General features: G+C 47.2%; 1 protein-coding gene across 4 annotated transcripts in view; it reads left to right on the top strand.

Moving 5' to 3' along the window:
• Positions 1-19,773, top strand: part of RASAL2 (RAS protein activator like 2) — a 580,981-nt gene that overhangs the window by 279,221 nt on the left and 281,987 nt on the right. For all 4 annotated transcript variants that reach the window (XM_082265231.1, XM_082265230.1, XM_082265229.1 and 1 more), the window contains exon 2: positions 7,585-7,712. In XM_082265231.1, the coding sequence (XP_082121357.1) occupies positions 7,585-7,712 (128 nt within the window). The remainder of the gene's footprint in view (positions 1-7,584; positions 7,713-19,773) is intronic.

Here is a 19,773-nt window from a genome sequence, read left to right as displayed (position 1 = left end):
AATTTAGTGTTGCACACAGCAGTGAATTTTTTTTTTGTCGGCTTTCTAATTTTTTTGCAGATTAGCAATGTATAAGTGTGTGATTTTTGTATTTTTAAATATTTGTATAACTTTTTTTTTTTTACAAGTATGTAATTAATATTTCTCTATCGCTCATTGACAGACGTAGTCTTCTTGATTCTCAAGAGCTGGGTTATGTTGTCTCCGCAGGAGTAGGACTAGGCAGAATGACAAAACGTTCTGGCTCCACCCTAGGGGCAGTCCCTGAGGGTATATCCTCCCTCTCTCTGCTACAGGGAATCCGTTTTTTTTCTGTCTAGTCAGGAGTAAGGACCTAAGCTCCTTGCTGGGATCTTTTGGTCCTGGCAAGACTTTTTTTCTTTAAGAAAAAGACATTTTTTAGGTAGTTTTCTCCAGTGTTTTTTTCCTGTGAGATCTTCAAGCAAAAATGCCGGACTGGGCGACACTTGTGGTCACCCCAGCCGGCCTACGAGCGCGTGCAGACCATGGCATTGCGCTTGGTCGGCCGCGACATATTCAAGTAAGTATGCGGGGCCGGGCGACGGGCTGGATGTTGAAATCCAGTGGTCACCCCGGTTTCTGCCTAAAAGCGCGTGCAGACCAGTGCGCTGAGTCGGCCGCGACGGAGTCCCAGTAAAGGGACTGACTTTGCGAGTTAAAAGTCTCGCTTGGACGCCAGGTACCAGAGAGTCGAGGCGTCCACAAACCCCCACCTCGGTGGAGAGGGTATTGTGAAGAGAGGGTGCCTGTCGGTTCGGTATGGTGAGTAAACGTTCCCTTTTTTCCTCGTTATGAGGCAGTATATATTATGGGCCCCTCCATATATGGTCAGTATATATCTGATACTTACAAGTCCCCCTTGTAATACAGCATGTGTTTGTGGGAAGTGGACTTGGTTCAAGAGCTAACACTCTACCCAGCAGACTGTAACATTACAGCAGACATAGGAGGTATAATCCTACCTTATGTGCAGTGTATCTCTGTAGATCCATATGTCACCTCTTAGCAGAGTGCAGGTGGATGTGCTGGGAAGACGATATCGGCGGTCCGCCGCCATTTTGCCGTAGACCGTATACATGTATGTCCTCAGGTCACGCCGGCCGCCATGTTTTTGGAGTCTTATGTCTCTTCTATGGGGGCGGCCATGTTTTGTGAGCCCAGCTTCCTCGTGGAGGGCTGGGAACGCCGGAAGGCGTACACAGGGGGCGGAGCCACGCCTTCTGCCCGGGAAAAAGCAAACAGCTCCTTCCAGTCTGTGTAAGACAGACGCTGGCTGCAGTTTGTTGGAAACTGCACTGCATCGGTTGGTGAGCCTTGGGGGTCCCTCTCTCTCTCTCTGGGATCGAGAAGCAGGTACTCTGAGGGGCGCTATTGCGCTAGGGGGAGACACACAAAAAAAAAAAAAAAAAAGAAAAGAAAAAGTTTTTTTTTGTTTTTGCTGGCAAAGGTGTCCTGTATTAACATGGACCCTGCCACTCATGTATCTCCTCCGGATCCCCTCGAGGGGTCTGCGGGATCCTCCAGCACCCCATTGACAATTGAATCTTTGTCAGCTATTATGGAAACTTTTGTGTCCCGGGTGGAAGTGGCTTGTCAGAGACAGGGCGCAAGAAAGCGACCCCCGCCTAACCCCTTATTATCTGAAACCTCGGATTCAGACTCTGAGCCTATTTCTGCAGTTGCAGGTACTTCATCTGGTATTGGTGTCTCGGGTCCTGTCTCTTCAGACAGTGAGGAGGATGTTTCGGCATCCGCCATAGCCCGAGAGGAAGCGTTGGTAAACGCACTCATTGTATCTGTTCAAGAGACTTTAAGGTTACAGGGTATTCCATCAGAAATAGCTGAAACTGAGATCCCTTTTGGGACTAAAAAGCGCATCAAAGTGGCAAAGGTTTTTCCATTGCCCAAATGTTTTGGCAATCCAATCGATGAAGAATGGCGTCTGCCAAAACGCACCTTTAATATTTCTAAACGCATTGACAGGCGTTATCCGTTTGAGGAAACCCTTATTAAGAAATGGACAGAACCACCTGTGGTGGATTCACCTATTGCTAGATTGAATAAAGCCACGGTTATTCCTTTAGAAGACGCTCCGTCTTTTAAAGATCCAGTGGATCGCAAGATAGAAGCTATGTCTCGCACCATGTTTTCCTTGATTGGATCAGCTTTCAGGCCAATAATTGCTATTGGTCTGGTTTCGCAGGCTGTAACTGAATGGACCAAGTGGTTACGCCGGGACTTAGAAGAAGTCCCTCAGGCGGTATCAGATTTGTTGGAACAAATGATACAGGGGTTACAGTTTGTATGTGATGCGGCGTTAGACGCCACTCCATTAATGGCGCGAGCATCAGTCTCAGCAGTGGTTCTCAGGCGTACACTGTGGTTAAAAGGTTGGTTAGCCGACCAAGGTTCCAAAAAAGCATTGGCTAATATCCCCTTTTCAGGGGAGCGTCTATTTGGAGCCAACTTAGATGAGATCATTAAGGATCTCACGGGTGGAAAGAGCACCTTTTTACCGCAAAATTTTAAAGGTAGAGGAACTCGTCAAAGACGAGGGCCTTCTTTTTCTGCTCACAAGAGGTTTTTTCGTCCAGCGGGTGAAAAAACTAAGTCCTCCAAAGCTCCTGCAGGAGGCGTCAGGGGTCGTTGGTCGGGCAAGCAAAAGCCCGCCCCCTCCAGACCTGAAGATAAACCATCCAAAGCCTGAAGGTGCGCCCCCACCCATAACTGGGGTGGGGGGACGTCTTCGCCGGTTCCCGGATCCATGGCTTTCCAGAATCCCGGACAAATGGGTTTGCGAAGTCATAAAGTCAGGGTACAAGATCGAGTTTCGATCTCTCCCACCGGCGCGATTCTTCCCTTCCAATATCCGTCTATCCGCAGATCGTTTAGAAGATCTGCGGAGAGCAGTCACAGATCTACTACAACAAGGAGTGGTAGTCCACGTTCCTTGGACAGAACGGTTTCAAGGGTTTTATTCAAACCTGTTTACAATACCCAGGAAAGAGGGCAAAGTGCGTCCAATTCTGGACTTAAGAGCACTCAATTCTTTCGTCAACATAAGATTCAGAATGGAGTCCATTCGCACGGTAGCAGCCTTCCTGCATCCAGGGGATGTCCTAGCGTCCATAGACATCAAGGACGCCTATCTTCACATTCCCATTTTCGCAGGACATCAGCGTTTTCTACGCTTTTCCGTAGAGGAGAACCACTATCAGTTTGTGGCGTTACCTTTCGGTCTCGCCACGGCTCCGCGGGTCTTCACAAAGGTGTTTGCCCCAATGTTGGCCCTTCTGCGCCAAAGAGGTATATCGATTCTAGGTTACCTAGACGATCTTCTGCTTCATGCAGAGTCTCCTCAGACCTTGCTACAAAACATAGAAATTACTATGATTTCTTTACAGGAATTCGGGTGGCTGGTGAACCAGCAAAAGTCATTTCTGGTTCCCACCCAGAGGCTCGAATATCTGGGTCTAATTCTAGACACAGTCAGGACGAGAGTTTTCCTTCCGGTAGGGAAACTTCGAAAGATTCAATCAGCAGTCCAGTTGTTACTGTCCAACAGCTGGTCTTCCCTTCGGACGTGCATGAGGGTTCTGGGGTTGATGGTGGCTTCATTCGAAGCAGTCCCATTTGCCCAGTCCCATACCCGAATTCTTCAGCAAGAGATTCTTCTCAGATGGAATCGGAATCCGGAATCCCTGGACAATCAGATACGATTGAGCAAACAGACCAGAGAGTCTCTGGTTTGGTGGCTTCGGTCTCCAATGCTCAGCCAGGGAAAGTCATTTCTGCCAATATATTGGACGACAGTGACCACGGATGCCAGTCTATCCGGATGGGGAGGAATTCTTGGTCAGTTATCTGTCCAGGGACTTTGGTCCCCGGAAGAATCCAGATTACCGATAAATGTATTGGAACTGAGAGCGATCAGACTTTGTCTGATTCACTGGACCGAGCAGCTCCAGGGCAGCCCGGTTCGGATCCAGTCGGACAATGCCACGGCCGTGGCTTATGTCAATCATCAGGGGGGCACCAAGAGTGTCCGAGCGGCCAAAGAAGTGGCTTGCATTCTTCGCTGGGCGGAACGATTTGTTCCAGCAATCTCTGCGGTGTTCATTCCGGGGATGGAGAATTGGCAGGCAGATTATCTCAGCCGTCAGACCCTGGATCAGGGTGAATGGTCCCTCCATCCAGACGTTTTCCACCAGTTGTGCCTACGGTGTGGCACCCCGGATGTGGATCTGTTGGCATCACGATTCAACAGGAAAGTTCAGAGATTCGTGGCTCGCTCCCGCGATCCTCTAGCAGAAACCGCAGACGCACTGATCGCCCCGTGGGGGCAATACCAGCTAATATATGCCTTCCCTCCTCTCGCGTTACTGCCAAGACTTCTTCGCAGGGTAGAGGAGGAAGGAATCCCAGTAATCCTGGTAGCTCCGGACTGGCCTCGTCGAGCTTGGTACGCCGACATGGTCAGACTGGTGGCGGACGTTCCATGGAGACTTCCTCTCAGGGAGGATCTACTGTCTCAGGGACTGATCTTCCATCCTGCTTTACGATCGCTGGCTTTAACGGCCTGGCTATTGAGACCCAGGTGCTGAAGGACAAAGGTTTGTCAGCTTCAGTTATTCCTACTCTAGTTGAAGCAAGGAAAGCGACTTCCAGAAAGATTTATCATCGCACATGGAAGTCCTACATTGCATGGTGTGAACCTTTGGGGTTCCGTCCTCGGTCTTATTCGATTAGTCGAATATTGGCTTTTCTGCAACAAGGGGTTGAGCAGAAACTGGCCTTGAGTACTATCAAGGGTCAGGTCTCAGCATTAGCTATCTTCTTTCAGAAGCCTTTGGCTACTCATTCCTTGGTGCGGAATTTCATCCAGGGGGTGCGACATCTGGCTCCGCCAGTGCACGCGCCGTTACCCCCCTGGGATCTTAATTTAGTGTTGTCGGTTCTTCAGAAACCTCCCTTTGAAGATATTAGGGAGATTCCTCTACCCACGTTGTCCCAGAAGGTGGCCTTCTTGGTGGCTATTACTTCTGCACGCAGGGTGTCAGAACTGGCCGCATTATCTTGTCGTTCACCATATCTGGTGGTTCATAGAGATAAGGTGGTTCTTCGTCCGAATCCATCCTTCCTACCAAAAGTGGTTTCAGAATTTCATCTGAATGAAGAAATTGTATTACCTTCCCTGTGTCCTAAGCCCAGTCATCCTCGGGAATTTTCTTTGCACTCCTTGGATGTGGTCCGGGCGATCAGGGTATACTTGAAAACGACAGACTCGTTTCGCAAGACGGATTCACTTTTTGTGATCCCAGATGGACCCAAAAAGGGGTTGCCTGCATCTGCCGCGACCATTTCCAGATGGATCAGACAGACGGTAGTGCAGGCTTATTCTATTAAGGGTCGGGAGCCCCCGTTCCCTGTTAAGGCGCACTCCACTCGGGCACTTAGTGCGTCATGGGCCTTTCGCCATCAGGCGTCAGTGGTCCAGGTGTGCAAGGCGGCTACCTGGTCGTCGGTGCATACCTTCTCTAAACATTATAAAGTTGATGTAATGGCATCGTCTGATGCCTCATTTGGCCGCAAGGTTTTGCAGGCCGCAATTTGAGGAGACCAGTGGTCTACCTCAAGGGTTTTTTTCCGTTGGAAAAATTTTTTTCTTTTAGTCTCATTCTTTGTTTATAATGAGCCTTTAAAACTTCTAGTTTGGCACCGGTTGGGCCTTCTAGATTGGATTTGATTTTGTCAATCCCACCCCTCATTTGTGGCACTGCTTCTGGATGTCCCAGCTCTTGAGAATCAAGAAGACTACGTCTGTCAATGAGCGATAGAGAAAAATGGATTTTTGTAAGAACTTACCGTAAAATCCTTTTCTCTTAAGCTCATTGACAGACGTAGTACCCGCCCCTCTATCATTGAGTTGGGTTGGGTTAAATTCTCTGTACTGCTTTAAACAGAACTGATTCCCTGTAGCAGAGAGAGGGAGGATATACCCTCAGGGACTGCCCCTAGGGTGGAGCCAGAACGTTTTGTCATTCTGCCTAGTCCTACTCCTGCGGAGACAACATAACCCAGCTCTTGAGAATCAAGAAGACTACGTCTGTCAATGAGCTTAAGAGAAAAGGATTTTACGGTAAGTTCTTACAAAAATCCATTTATTTAGTAAATGAAATTAACAAAGCATGCAAGTCTTTCCAATAAAAACGCTTAATACTTGCCTAGTGGTGCACCAAATTTAAATTTCTGGAAGGAAACGGAAAAGTCAGTATGCACTTGGCCATAACCAAAATGAAGTTTTTGTTTTTTTGTTTTTTTAATCTATATATTTTTTGATATATTTGTATTATATTTGACTTTATATTTGATTTTGTATTAGTTTTTGAAGAGCTTTTGCATTAAAAAAAAAAAAAAGGGGGCAAGAAAAGCTCAAGAAATATACATCCCTTTAAATTTTATGAATGTCTTCACACTGGTCTATTGCTCTTCTATTGTGGTCTTTTTGAGTCACATGACCTATGAAAATCACGGTACAATCGCGCATTTTTGGTGACCACTATCGGTGCCTTTTTTTCCGATCAGCAAAACACTGATAATCCTATTTCCGTCCAATCCTTTTTTATTATATGCACCGATATATTGGTACATCCCTATGCTTGCCTATTTTACTTGCTTGGACGTATGCATACGTGATCCAGATGGTCTTGTGTGTAAAAAGGGGGGGGTGGGGTTTGGTTCCCTTCTTGCTTGGTCCTTGCGTGGTCTTGTAGTTTCTCTCTCCTCTTGTGCTTTTTATTGAACAGGTGTAGAGGAACAACTACTGCTCTCTTAGGCTCCATTCACATATAGGCGTTTCGAATCGCTTGCAGAATTGCTGCGATTCTGCCCGCGATCTCCAACCATTGCAAATCGCGGGAAGCCTGTGCAATTCCCATGACTTGCAATGGCACCCCAAACGAAGGGCGATTTTTCCACGATTGTCGCCAGACAAATTGCGCAAACAGAATCGCGGGACACCTGTCAACCAAAAGAAGTTTTTGTACTTTTGTGCGACAGGCATCCCGCAGTTCTGTTGGTGCCATTTTACTGCTATTCTGTGGGCGACAATCGTGGCAAAATTGTGCCGCATTTGGGGTGCCACTGCAAGTCATGGGAATCACACGGGCGTCCCGCGACTTGCAATGGTTCGAGATCGTGGGCAGAATCGCGGCAATTCTGCCCGCAATCCAAAACGTCTATGTGATTGGAGCCTTAGTGTTCTCAAGTCATGAGCTGTAAATATTAAACATTGTCTAATTCATATTGACTTGGGCAGTGACGAAACATAAACTGTGCTCATCACTGAAACAAAATGACATTTTTTAAGTAAATAAACACATTGGATTTTTTTTTTTTTTTTTTTCGGCTTTCAAGGCTTACAATTGGACTTTTGGCAACTGTTCTACTATTAAAATCTGTTTTCCATAAATGCATTTTAAACCGAACTGTCTGTTCTCTGTGCACTAAGCTTGTGGTGTTGCACCCATGCTGACTTTTTTCCTCTGCCTCCTGTGTTTGTAGATGTGAAAGGACCCCCCACTCACAGGCTGTCGTGTGGCCAGTCTCCATATACGGAATGCACAACATGGGAGAGGAAGTACTGCATCCTGACCGAAAGCCAGCTGGTGCTTCTCAACCGCGAGGATGAGGTGAGGCCAGAACCAGGACATTCATCTGTACTCTTGTGTATTGAATCCTATTACAGAATACAGCACAAAACTATGATCTCTTCTCCAGTATTTGGAAGTAGGCAGGAATGCTGGATTTAACCCCCCCCCCCCCCCCATCCCAGATGGAAAGCGTAATTACATCTATTCACACCTCGTTAATGTCACGGCACTAACCTAATTATATGAAAGTGCTCTCAGCACACAGAAGGCAGGCGATATGAGCACTGAACGCTTTCACTGTGCATTACATGCCATCAGTTACAGGACTGACTCCACACAACTAATTTAATAAGGCTCTTTGCTCTGCAGGGGATTTCAGATCTATAACTTAAATTTATCACATTTGCTAACTGCCTATTAGAGTCGGGCCTGGGGAAACCATCGCCGCTTTGTAAACTATTAAATAATCTTGATTATAGATCTGTGATGTTTTAACGATATGCTCCACTTTCTTAAGCAGGGTACACATTTTTTAAAACAATTAAATCAGATTTTTTTAAAATGTAAATCAGATTTCTCTATCGTTCATTGACAGACGCAGCTCCATATTCTTCTTATCCATTGGGTTATGCTGCCCCCTACAGGAGTAGGACACTAGGCAGGAAAAATCTTTACCATGCCTCTTTGGCAGTCGTAGGGGGTATACACCCACTCTGCTATAGGCATTCAGTTTTTTTTTCTGCCTAGTCAGGAGTTAGGATCTAGTTCCCTGCTGGGATTTCGGTCTTAGCATGGTTGTATAAAAAGGAAACTTTTGTCTAAATGTTATTTTTTTAGCTAATTATGTTCCTGAGAACTACAATCAACAGCCGGACTGAGCGTCGGACTGGATATTCTAGATCCTTATGGTCTCCCAGTCTGGCCACCGAGCGTGTGCAGGTCTCCGCTCCACGCTAGGCCTCACCACATTGCCCCACTGAACGGGGGCTGGCCCTTTGCCGTCAGCACCCCCACCCTGGGTGGAGAGGTAGTCTGTTCCGAGTGGTGCCCACCCGAATATCGTTGGTAAGGTATGTAGTGTCCCCCCATATCTCTTGTGGTCTTGGGGTGAACGTGGGCCCCTCCCTGGAACTGTTGGACTCTCGGGTTACCCCCCCCCCCCATCCCCCATGTCCCCCCCCTTGTATGTGGGGTCCCTAGGGACAATCCACAATCCAAGGCCCCCCCCTGCAGGCCATCCTCCCCACTATTTCATAGGGGGTTCCTACCTTAGTCGGGTACCTTGCAAGGGCTGTAGCAGGTGGAGGGGGGGACAGCCCATTCCGCTGATCGCGCATTCTGCTGGGATGGGTTCATCCTGGTGGGGGTCCCTGCCAGGGCCCCCTCTATGCCTGATTGATCGCTTGACCCCTCGGGGGATCCTGTAGACCGCATGATCTTGTAGATCAGGTGTGCATGGCTCGGCAGACATTTTTTGTAGTTTCCCATTGAAATGCATTGGGCGGCCATTTTGTTGTGGTCTCCAAATTGAAATGTATTGGGCGCTCATTCTCTCGGAGACCGAGAATGCTGTACAGCAATGAGTGGCAAGGCTTTTCCTCTGGTGCTGACCCAGGTACTTCCTCTTCCTGTTAGGATTGTTTTCTGTACAGTTCAGACCCGCTCTGCTTTCCCTAATATCGGGTGGTGGTGAGTCCATCTGGGTCCCTTTAGGTTGTTCCTTCACTCTGTTATATTTCAGCTTAGTGTGCTCGGACTTGTAGTACCGCTGGTGCAGCGGTGTGGGGCTGGTTTTTGCAGTATTCATAATGTGACTTTGCGCTGTCCCCGGGTTAACATGGAGTCCCAGGAGCAAGTATCACCTACTAATCCCCTCTTTGGTGTTGCGGGGACCTCCGAGTCGCAACCCATGTCTGCCTTAATGGTGTTTTTTTTTTTTTTTTTTTTTTTTAAACCCTGGTGCCAAAAGTTATGGTCCTAAAAAAAGAGGACTAGTAAAATGCACCCACTGCCCTCACTTGCCTCATCTGTACCCTCGGATTCTGAGGTTGATCTGGCCGCCACGGAAGCGAGTTACCCTGAGGGGTCTTTGTCATCGCACTCTGATTCGGATGATGAGGGTGTCCTATCCTCATCTGCAGCCGCGTGGGAAAAAGCGCTGGTGGAGGCACAGGCACTTAAAGCATCAGTGTGGGAAACTCTAAAAATGGCAGATGATTCTACAGCGTCAGGGACGCAGGTGTCTTTTGGCACCCGCATAATCCCGAGTCGGTCAGGGGTTTCACTTGTTCGGAACTTTTTGAGAAAATTGTCACTGCACAGTGGGGGGCGCCTTAAACACAAGTGGTGTCGAATCGTTTCACAAGACGCTATCCCTTTGCAGATGCTGTGATAAAAAAATGGACCGTTCCACCGAAGGTGGACCACCCAGTCTCCAAACTGAACAAATCCACTGTGATTCCGGTGGAGGAGTCTCCGGTCTTTAAAGACCCTGTTGATAGAAGGATGAGGCTCTGTCCCGCCACTTACATGTGATAGTGGGCTCAATACTTAGACCAGTCTTCACTATCTCTCTGGTGTCCCAGACCATTACGGAATGGGTAAAGCTCTTGAAAAGTGATTTGGAAGCGAGACAGCTTCCCCCTGACTTTGCCGAACTGGCAGACAAAATGGTCCAAAGTATAAAAATGTATATGTGATGCGTCTTCAGATGCTGCCTCCCTTGTGACTAGAGTATCCGCGGTAGGGTTAACAATGGGACGCTTGGTGTGGCTAAAAAGCTGGTCTGTGGACCAGGCTTACAAATAGGCTCTGTCAGACCTGCCCTTTACAGAGGATCGCTTACATGGTCCTTTGGATGAACTTATCAAGGGTCTTACTGGTGGGACGAGTACTCTTTTTCATCAATCTGCTAAGGGCAGTCTCTCTTTTTCAGCATACAGGTGGCCCTTTCGTGCCTCGGGCACGCAGGAGAAGGATCTAAGACTTTTAGATCATCTGGGGGGTTCCTAGAAGACTTAGTCGGGTAAGCCGAGAGCAGGTCCCTCCAGTTCTGCAGTTAAGCCCTCTTCTGCATAAAGGGGCGCCCTCACCCGTAATTGGGATGGGGGATTTCTTTGTTTCTTTCTGGAACCATGGACCTTCTTGATTCAAGACGAAAGAGTCCACAAACTGATTTAGGTCTCGACCGTCAGACAGATTCTTCACACCCAATCTACGCCTATCTCCAGACCGGTTAAGGGATCTACGAGAAGCGGTACAAGATTTGCAGGGGTGATTGGGCCGGTTCGCTCTCATGAACCCTTTCAAGGGTTTTACTCAAACCTGTTCACTGTGCCCAGGACAGAAGGCATACGAGTCCTATCTTGCACTTCAAGGCTCTGACCCGCTTTGTGCGGGTACAGAAGTTTGAAATGGAGTCCTTTCGCACGGTAGTGGTGTCCCTACACGAAGGAGACCTTTTGGCCTGTATTGATATCAAGGACGCCTACCTTCACATCCCTATTTATGTTGAGCACCAGTGTTTCCTTTGCTTCGCTGAGGGCGAGGAGCATTATCAATTTGTGGCGTTACCCTTTGGTCTCGCCTCCGCTCCCAGGGTCTTCACCAAAGTGTGGGCCTGGTATTGACATTACTGCGACAGTGGGGGATTGCGGTACTGGGATACCTGGACGATCTCCTCTCCCATTCAGCCCTGCTGGCCGACTTAACCATCACTGTACAGACTCTGCAAGAGTTCAGTTGGAACATCAATTTCCAGAAATCTGCTCTAGTCCCATCCTCCAAACTGGATTATCTGGGACTGACTCTGAACTCCGCTTCAGCAAGGGTGTTTCTTCCGCTGGACAAACTGCAAAAATTCCAGAGGGCTATTTGTCTGCTGTTATCCAGCAAACTGTCCTTTCTATGGACTTGCATGCAAGGACTGGGCCTGATGGTGTCTACCTTCGAGGCGGTTCCGTTCGCACAGTTCCACATGAGACCTCTGCAAAGAGAATTTCTTGTCAAGTGGAACAAGGATTCAAAATCTTTAGACTATCTGACTATCTGATCCTGCTGAGCCAAAAACCCGATAAGTGTTCTGCTGTGGTGGCTCCGCTCCCTGGCTCTACATGTGGGCAGGTCATTCCTTCCCCTGTATTGGACCGTGGTTACCACGGATGCCAGCCTGTCCAGTTGAGGGGGTGTACTTAGAAAGATGTATGTCCAGGGGACCTGGATTCTAAAGGAGCCCAGACTACCGATCAATATTATGGAACTCAGAGCAATAAAGTTCTTGATTCACTGGACAAATCACCTTCGAGGTTGTCCTGTTTGGATCCAATCAGACAAGGCCACTGCCAAGACTTACGTCAATCATCAAGGGGGCACCAAAAGTGTCCTGGCGACTTGAGAGGTGGTCGACATCCTAATATGGGCAGAAAACTTTGTTCCAGCCCTATCTGTCGTTCATATCCCCGCCCTATCTGCCGTTCATATCCCCGGAGTGGAGAATTGGCAGGAGTCGTCAGGTAAATTTAGTTGACAAACTGTATCTATGGGAGAGCAAGATTATCGCTCCACGGTAGTCATTGTTTTAGGACTACAGACCATCCCCATCTCTTTATCTCCATAAGGGGACAGACCATCCCCACCTCTTCATCTCCATAAGGGGACAGACCGTCCCCACCTCTTCATCTCCATAAGGGGACAGACCGTCCCCACCTCTTCATCTCCATAAGGGGACAGACCGTCCCCACCTCTTCATCTCCATAAGGGGACAGACCGTCCCCACCTCTTCATCTCCATAAGGGGACAGACCGTCCCCACCTCTTCATCTCCATAAGTGGACAGACCGTCCCCACCTCTTCATCTCCATAAGTGGACAGACCGTCCCCACCTCTTCATCTCCATAAGGGGACAGACCGTCCCCACCTCTTCATCTCCATAAGGGGACAGACCGTCCCCACCTCTTCATCTCCATAAGGGGACAGACCGTCCCCACCTCTTCATCTCCATAAGGGGACAGACCGTCCCCACCTCTTCATCTCCATAAGGGGACAGACCGTCCCCACCTCTTCATCTCCATAAGGGGACAGACCGTTCCCACCTCTTCATCTCCATAAGGGGACAGACCGTTCCCACCTCTTCATCTCCATAAGGGGACAGGCCATCCCCACCTCTTCATCTCCATAAGGGGACAGGCCATCCCCACCTCTTCATCTCCAAAAGGGGACAGGCCATCCCCACCTCTTCATCTCCATAAGGGGACTGGCCGTCCCCACCTCTTCATCTCCATAAGGGGACAGGCCGTCCCCACCTCTTCATCTCCATAAGGGGACAGACCGTCCCCACCTCTTCATCTCCATAAGGGGACAGGTCGTCCCCACCTCTTCATCTCCATAAGGGGACAGACCATCTCCACCTCTTCATCTCCATAAGGGGACAGGCCATTCACACCTCTTCATCTCCATAAGGGGACAGGCCATTCACACCTCTTGATTTCCATAATAAGGGGACAAGTGTTTTGGCCTGGAGAGAACTGATAGTACTGCTCATAACCATGCAGCACAGGAAATGAGCTTATTGGGTTTATGGCAAGAATAACAGACCAAACAAAGTGCTGTGAATGATATGTTTTACAGATCAGGGGGGAGCAAATAAGAGAGCTTTATTATTATTAGGGTTATTTTTTCCCTTTAAGATAAAGGGGTAAACACACTTAAAGTGTTTATTACCCCAACAGTTTATATTCCTGATATATCCTGTTCTCTTTGTATTGCTTCCTTTATGTGAAATCACTTGTGCTCCTGCCAGTCGCTATGCTTTCCTATTAACAATTGACCACACTAAGCAGGAGAGTACACCCGTGGTCAGTTCTCTAGATCAGTGGTCCTCAACTACGGTCCTCAGGGCCCACTAACAGGCCAGATTTTAAGTATTACCTTGGGGAGATTCAGACTAGAGTACTGCAATCACTGAGCAGCAAATTATATCACCTGGGATGTATTTCAGTTATCTTGCAAACCTGGCCTGTTAGTGGGCCCTGTAGGCCAGGGTTGAGGACCACTGCTCTAGATATGTTGGGAACTCAGTGTGCTCTCCTCCAATGATCAGATTTGTCCTGACATGTCCCCGCTGCACAGCCATTCACTGGCAAGCTCAGTGTGCTGCCTCTCCTTCCCCCAGCTCTTATGCAGCTGAGAACAGAGGGAATGTAATCATTTATTACAAAAAATGTTTGCCCTTTCATTTCTATTTTACACTGAATGGTTTGTTTTACAAGGACTTTAAGAACTGCTTTAAATTCTTGTTAAAGCAGCAAAAGAAAGACTTCATGGCATGTTTGGGCAGAACATAGAGGCCTGGCTGGAAGAAGCTCCTGGAGATTGTGAGAGATATTTGAGGCCAGTTAGTGTGTTTTTTCAGCCCTCTAGAATTCCCCATATGTGATCATTTCTGAATTGACGGACCCTTTAAACTTGACAGTAAAATCCTTCTTTCTTTCTTTTTCTTTTTTTTTTTTTATCTGGTAAAACAACTTTGCTCTTTCTTTAAATAGAATCTCTGCCCTTAAACCTGAAAAAGTACACTTTTTAAATGTGTTGTGTACAGAGATTGGATGATTTGTGATCTTCATTAATTCTCAGCTCTGTATGAGTCTATTATATAGTCCTAGGAGGTTGTATGTGTTTCCAAGTGAAGAGAAAACATTGTCACTTCCTGATGCATTGTGATACATTCCAATACACACTGATCTCATTACTGACACTGAAAGGTGACCTCTGTGCAGTACATTATTATTTTCTGCCATCATCTGACACCGGAGTATATTCCTACTGTTCGTTCTGGATTTAAACTGACTTTCTCATTTCCTCCTGGGTCCTCCCTTTGTTGCCCTCTCTAATACAGTGGAAAGAAAAGGATTACATTTGTTAGACACATCCAGGCTTAGGCAGTAAGGCAGCACAAATATATAAACTTTTTTCAAGTTGTAGCAACCCAGAAGAACCAGCCAGAGGCCATTGTAAATGTTGGCTCAACCAAATGAAGTCTGTTTAGTTTGTGTGGCTTGGTGCACTTGGTGCATTATCATTGTTCCTGCATGGCCTTATCAACTAAGCCGCATGGTGTTATTTATAAAGCCAGGAAGTAATCCTCATGTGCTACGGAGAGAATTAGTAGATTGCAGATCAGGACCAACATGTTAACAGAGGTCCTACTTGCCCCTATTGTCACTGCAGAAGAGGCCACAAGCAGGGGTGTCCAAACTATGGCTCTCCAGCTGTTCAGGAACTACAATTCCCATGCCTAGTTATGTCTGTGAAGGTCAGAGATTTACAATGTCTCATGGGAATTGTAGTTCCTGAACAGCTGGAGGGCCGTAGTTTGGACACCCCTGAATATGTAGTCTCCATGTGGCCATTTGGTTGGGAGAAATCGAAAATCTGGGTATGCAATGACCTCATCTTTCATACCATGCAGCTATTCTCTCCATGTGCACGTCATGTCATTTGAAAAATCTGCTTGGGAACGGCATTAGATCTTTCTGATCCTAATAAAGAGCCACCCACTATGTTTTGATTAACTGCACCTTAAGGCCCCTTTCACACTGGCGGACTGTTCAGATCCGCCTGTTCGTTTTTTTGGCGGATCTGAACATTCCTATGTTCTATGTCCTAAGCATTCCTATGGGGCATCGGATGGCAGCGAAGACATGTCCGCTGACATCCGATCCGTCAAATCTGGACGGATGGAAACCCTATTTTCCATCCGTCAGGCGGATCGGATGGGATCGGATGACAACGGACAGATGGTCCGTTCCCATCCGATTTCCCCCATAGAGATGCATTGGGAACTGACAGCTGTGTCTCCGCACACAGCGTGGAGACACAGCTGTCCTCCTGCTGCTCAGCGGATCGATCCCCCGCTGAGAAAAGCGGAGTCCGTTTGACGGACACACTTTGTGAAAGGAGCCTAAGCCATCTTTTTCATCAAGATATCCTTTTCTCTTATGTTTAAATGAAAGCCCATCCAAATCTGCCGATTACCGCATTCTCCTACCTTGCCTGTAATACTTAGCTGCCCAACATTAATTCCATTCAATGATGTCACCTGCCCCTTCCCAAATTCCTGGTAGGAATATATAGACCTGCTGAAGAAGCTCATGAAGTAGGGGTGGGAGGAGTTGTTGCTTTTGATCCCGTTTCATTAAATTTGTATCAGTGTGGTGAGCTGATGATCTGCGCCTTTCATTTGTACCTTTTGTGAGTTTTTTTTATCCCTAGTTCGTATTAATAAATACATTTGGAGCAGAGAGCATTATGGTTTCTCCTTTTTTGTTTTAATGGTATATCCAATGAATATCATGACTAAGAGTTGGCGGATTAATGATTCAGGGTTGCCACCAGAGGGAATGTTCGAGTATGATCCAGTACCATCTTTAGTGGAGGACACTAAGGCGGATTTGACTCTATGGTGGGGTCAGATATTGGAGGTGAGCAGGAATTGTGCCTGAAGGTGGTGGGCACCGAACACGTTGTATATACGCAATGTATATCACTATATTTGCACTACGGTGAAATTCCATGGATGGGACTTTGACACACATAATGACGCAATAATTCAGCGCTGTACTTATATAAACTATTGGTTTATGAGGTGGGTGGACAGATTCTAAAAGGGTTAGCAGCAGTCACATTTTTGTTTTTTTTGTTTTAAACCGTTTAGAAAAATATATTTTATTTTATATTGTTTATATAGTGTTTGCGCTGATTATTTTTATACACATACTACAGTTTTGGTAGAAAGCTTGGGGGCGCTTTCTGAGGAGATACCCACTGGGGCCTAGCGATTAGCGAGTTTACGTTTAGTTGCTCAGTGTTTAGATATCGGGATTTTGTTTGTTTGTGCATACAGCCTTGAATATTGGGATCCCCTGTTAGACATGCTATATCTTAGGGGAGACTAACCTCCCCCCCCCCCCCCATTTCTCATCTAGGTGAGTCTGTGCTCTCTGCATCTTCAGGAGCAATCAACAAGTGCAGTGCTAGTGCTGGGCTTTCTCATTTATAATCCCAGCAGGGTTTGAACAAAGTGTAGTATAAAATTGCTGTAATAAATTCGACTTAGTTTTTTTTTTTTCTTAATATTCAAATTATAAAATGAACAGGCTCACTTTGCGCAGAGGTGGCAGTCACTTTGTGAACTAACTTGGGAATCTTTTCAATTTAGGGTGGAACAGCCGTAAATTATGATAGAAACATTGGCTATTTACACAGATTTGAGTTTGGGCACTTTAAACATTTGTAGTGATTGATATATATGCTGAACATTTGTACACTGGCAGTGGGTTGTATACTCATTTTAGTGCCGCTCTATAATATTTACTATTTCAGAGTTTTGGTTGATTTACCAAGTGCTGATCACCTACAGTATATATAGTAAATATTTCTATCCTGGTGGCAGCGCAGGAGGAAAATGTACAGTTGTGTAATCTGATGGGGGCAGTCTGATGGGGACACCTGATTTAGGTGAGCACTCTGATGGGAGCACCTGGTGTAAGGGGACATTCTGATGGAGACCCCTGATGTAAGGGGACATTCTGATGGAGACCCTTGATTTAAGGGGACATTCTGATGGAGACCCCTGATGTAAGGGGACATTCTGATGGAGACCCTTTCCAGTCCTGGGCACCGGTCCTCATGAAGGATGTGCTGGAACTGGAGAAAGTCCAGAGAAGGGCAACAAAAATAATTAGGGGAATGGAGGACAGCAGCTATGAGGAAAGACTACAAGCACTGAACCTATTCTCTCTGGAGAAGAGAAGATTGAGGGGGGATATGATATCAATGTACAAATACTGTACTGGCGACCCGAGCATAAGGAACAAACTATTCATAGAGAGGAGATACAATAAGACACGTGGCCACTCACTAAAACTTGAGGAAACGCGGTTTAACCTTAAAGTGCGTAAGGGGTTCTTCACTGTAAGAGCGGTAAGGATGTGGAATTCTCTTCCACAAGCAGTCGTATCAGCAGGGAGCATTGATAGTTTCAAAAAACTATTAGATGGACACCTTAAAGACCACAACATACAGGGGTATACAATGTACGGTTAATAGCAAACACACACACACATCATAGGTTGAACTGGATGGACTGATGTCTTTTTTCAACCTCACTAACTATGTAACTATGTAACTATGTAACCCTTGATGTAAGGGGACATTCTGATGGAGACCCCTGATGTAAGGGGACATTCTGATGGAGACCCCTGATGTAAGGGGACATTCTGATGGAGACCCCTGATAGGGGACATTCTGATGGAGACCCCTGATAGGGGACATTCTGATGGAGACCCCTGATGTAAGGGGACATTCTGATGGAGACCCCTGATGTAAGGGGACATTCTGATGGAGACCCCTGATGTTAGGGGACATTCTGATGGAGACCCCTGATGTAAGGTGACATTCTGATGGAGACCCCTGATGTAAGGGGACATTCTGATGGAGACCCCTGATGTAAGGGGGCATTCTGATGGAGACCCCTGACGTAAGGGGGCATTCTGATGGAGACCCCTGACGTAAGGGGGCATTCTGATGGAGACCCCTGACGTAAGGGGACATTCTGATGGAGACCCCTGACGTAAGGGGACATTCTGATGGAGACCCCTGACGTAAGGGGACATTCTGATGGAGACCCCTGACGTAAGGGGACATTCTGATGGAGACCCCTGACGTAAGGGGACATTCTGATGAAGACCCCTGATGTAAGGGGAAATTCTGATGGAGACACCCTGGTGTAAGTGGACATTCTGATGAGGGTGTAAAACTTTTTATCCTGATGGCAGCACAGGAGGAAAATGTACAGTTGTGTAATCTGATGGGGACACCTGATTTAGGTGAGCACTCTGATGGGAGCACCTGGTGTAAGGAAACATTCTGATGGAGACACCTGATGTAAGGGGACATTCTGATGGAGACCCCTGATGTAAGGGGACATTTTGATGGAGACCCCTGATGTAAGGGGACATTTTGATGGAGACCCCCTGATGTAAGGGGACACTTTGATGGAGACCCCCTGGTGTAAGGGGACACTCTGATGGAGACCCCCTGGTGTAAGGGGACATTCGGATGAGGACACCTGGTGTAAGGGGACATTCGGATGAGAACACCTGGTGTAAGGGGACATTCTGATGGGGACACCTGATTTAAAAGGATCTGTAGGGGGATTGAATTCGTCCTCTCTCCTGCCGTCTGCTAAGAAGGGGGGGGGGGTGCTGACGGAGAAGAGTCTCTCTGCAGCTGCACGCAGGATCTCGTGGTGGAGTCCTGTCCTCTCTGATGCCTCTTGCTGAGACCAAGTGGATGTGGAGACGAGTAGGGTGCCACAGCTGCAGGAAAGGTGCGAGGGCCACATGAAATGGCCTGCAGGGCCCGATTCCTACCGCAGGCCTTGTGTTTGACACACGTGCCTTAGAATATCTGTAATTCCGTGGGATTACTGATGGGCCATGCTTTTACTGGTTTCATTGTCAATAATGCTGCCTCTATTCTGCATCCACGAGGAGTATTTTATTCAGGCTAGGTTCACATTTGGAAAAATGCAGTGTTTTACCGCTCAGGCTGGTGTCCGCTTCAGCATGGATCGATGCGACATGCATTTTAGCACAACGCATCGCTTGCTTGTACAGGTCACTGCACATAGTGTAAACTAACCCTTAAAGATCTTCTGTTAGTCTGTTTATGAACCCACTCTCTAGGATGCATATTCAAACCCATCATCCTGTACAATCCACCCCAGATTTACCACCGCCATCCCCAGCACTGCTGAATGGATTACTCAGCAAGTAAGTTAATGCGACCACGCACACAGACGGGATCTCTCCAGAAACCTGGTGCTGCTGCCAAAAACTTGTTTTCCTGTTGCTGTTTGTGCCCAGAGCTGGCGAGAGGGGTACTTTTCTCTCACTGTGTAATTATCATTACATGCTGCTCCTCGGAAGCAGGAATAAGTATTTGGCGTGTGAACGAAAGCCTACAGATATATCTATCTCTATGTCATAGTTCAACTGCTCCTGGGAAATAAATGTTCCAAAACCATCCACTGTCACAAAGCT

The sequence above is a fragment of the Pelophylax lessonae genome, assembly GCF_965119305.1.
Source record: "Pelophylax lessonae genome assembly, chromosome: 8".
In the NCBI taxonomy this organism is placed as follows: domain Eukaryota; kingdom Metazoa; phylum Chordata; class Amphibia; order Anura; family Ranidae; genus Pelophylax; species Pelophylax lessonae.
This window is presented reverse-complemented; position numbering and strand designations above follow the sequence as displayed.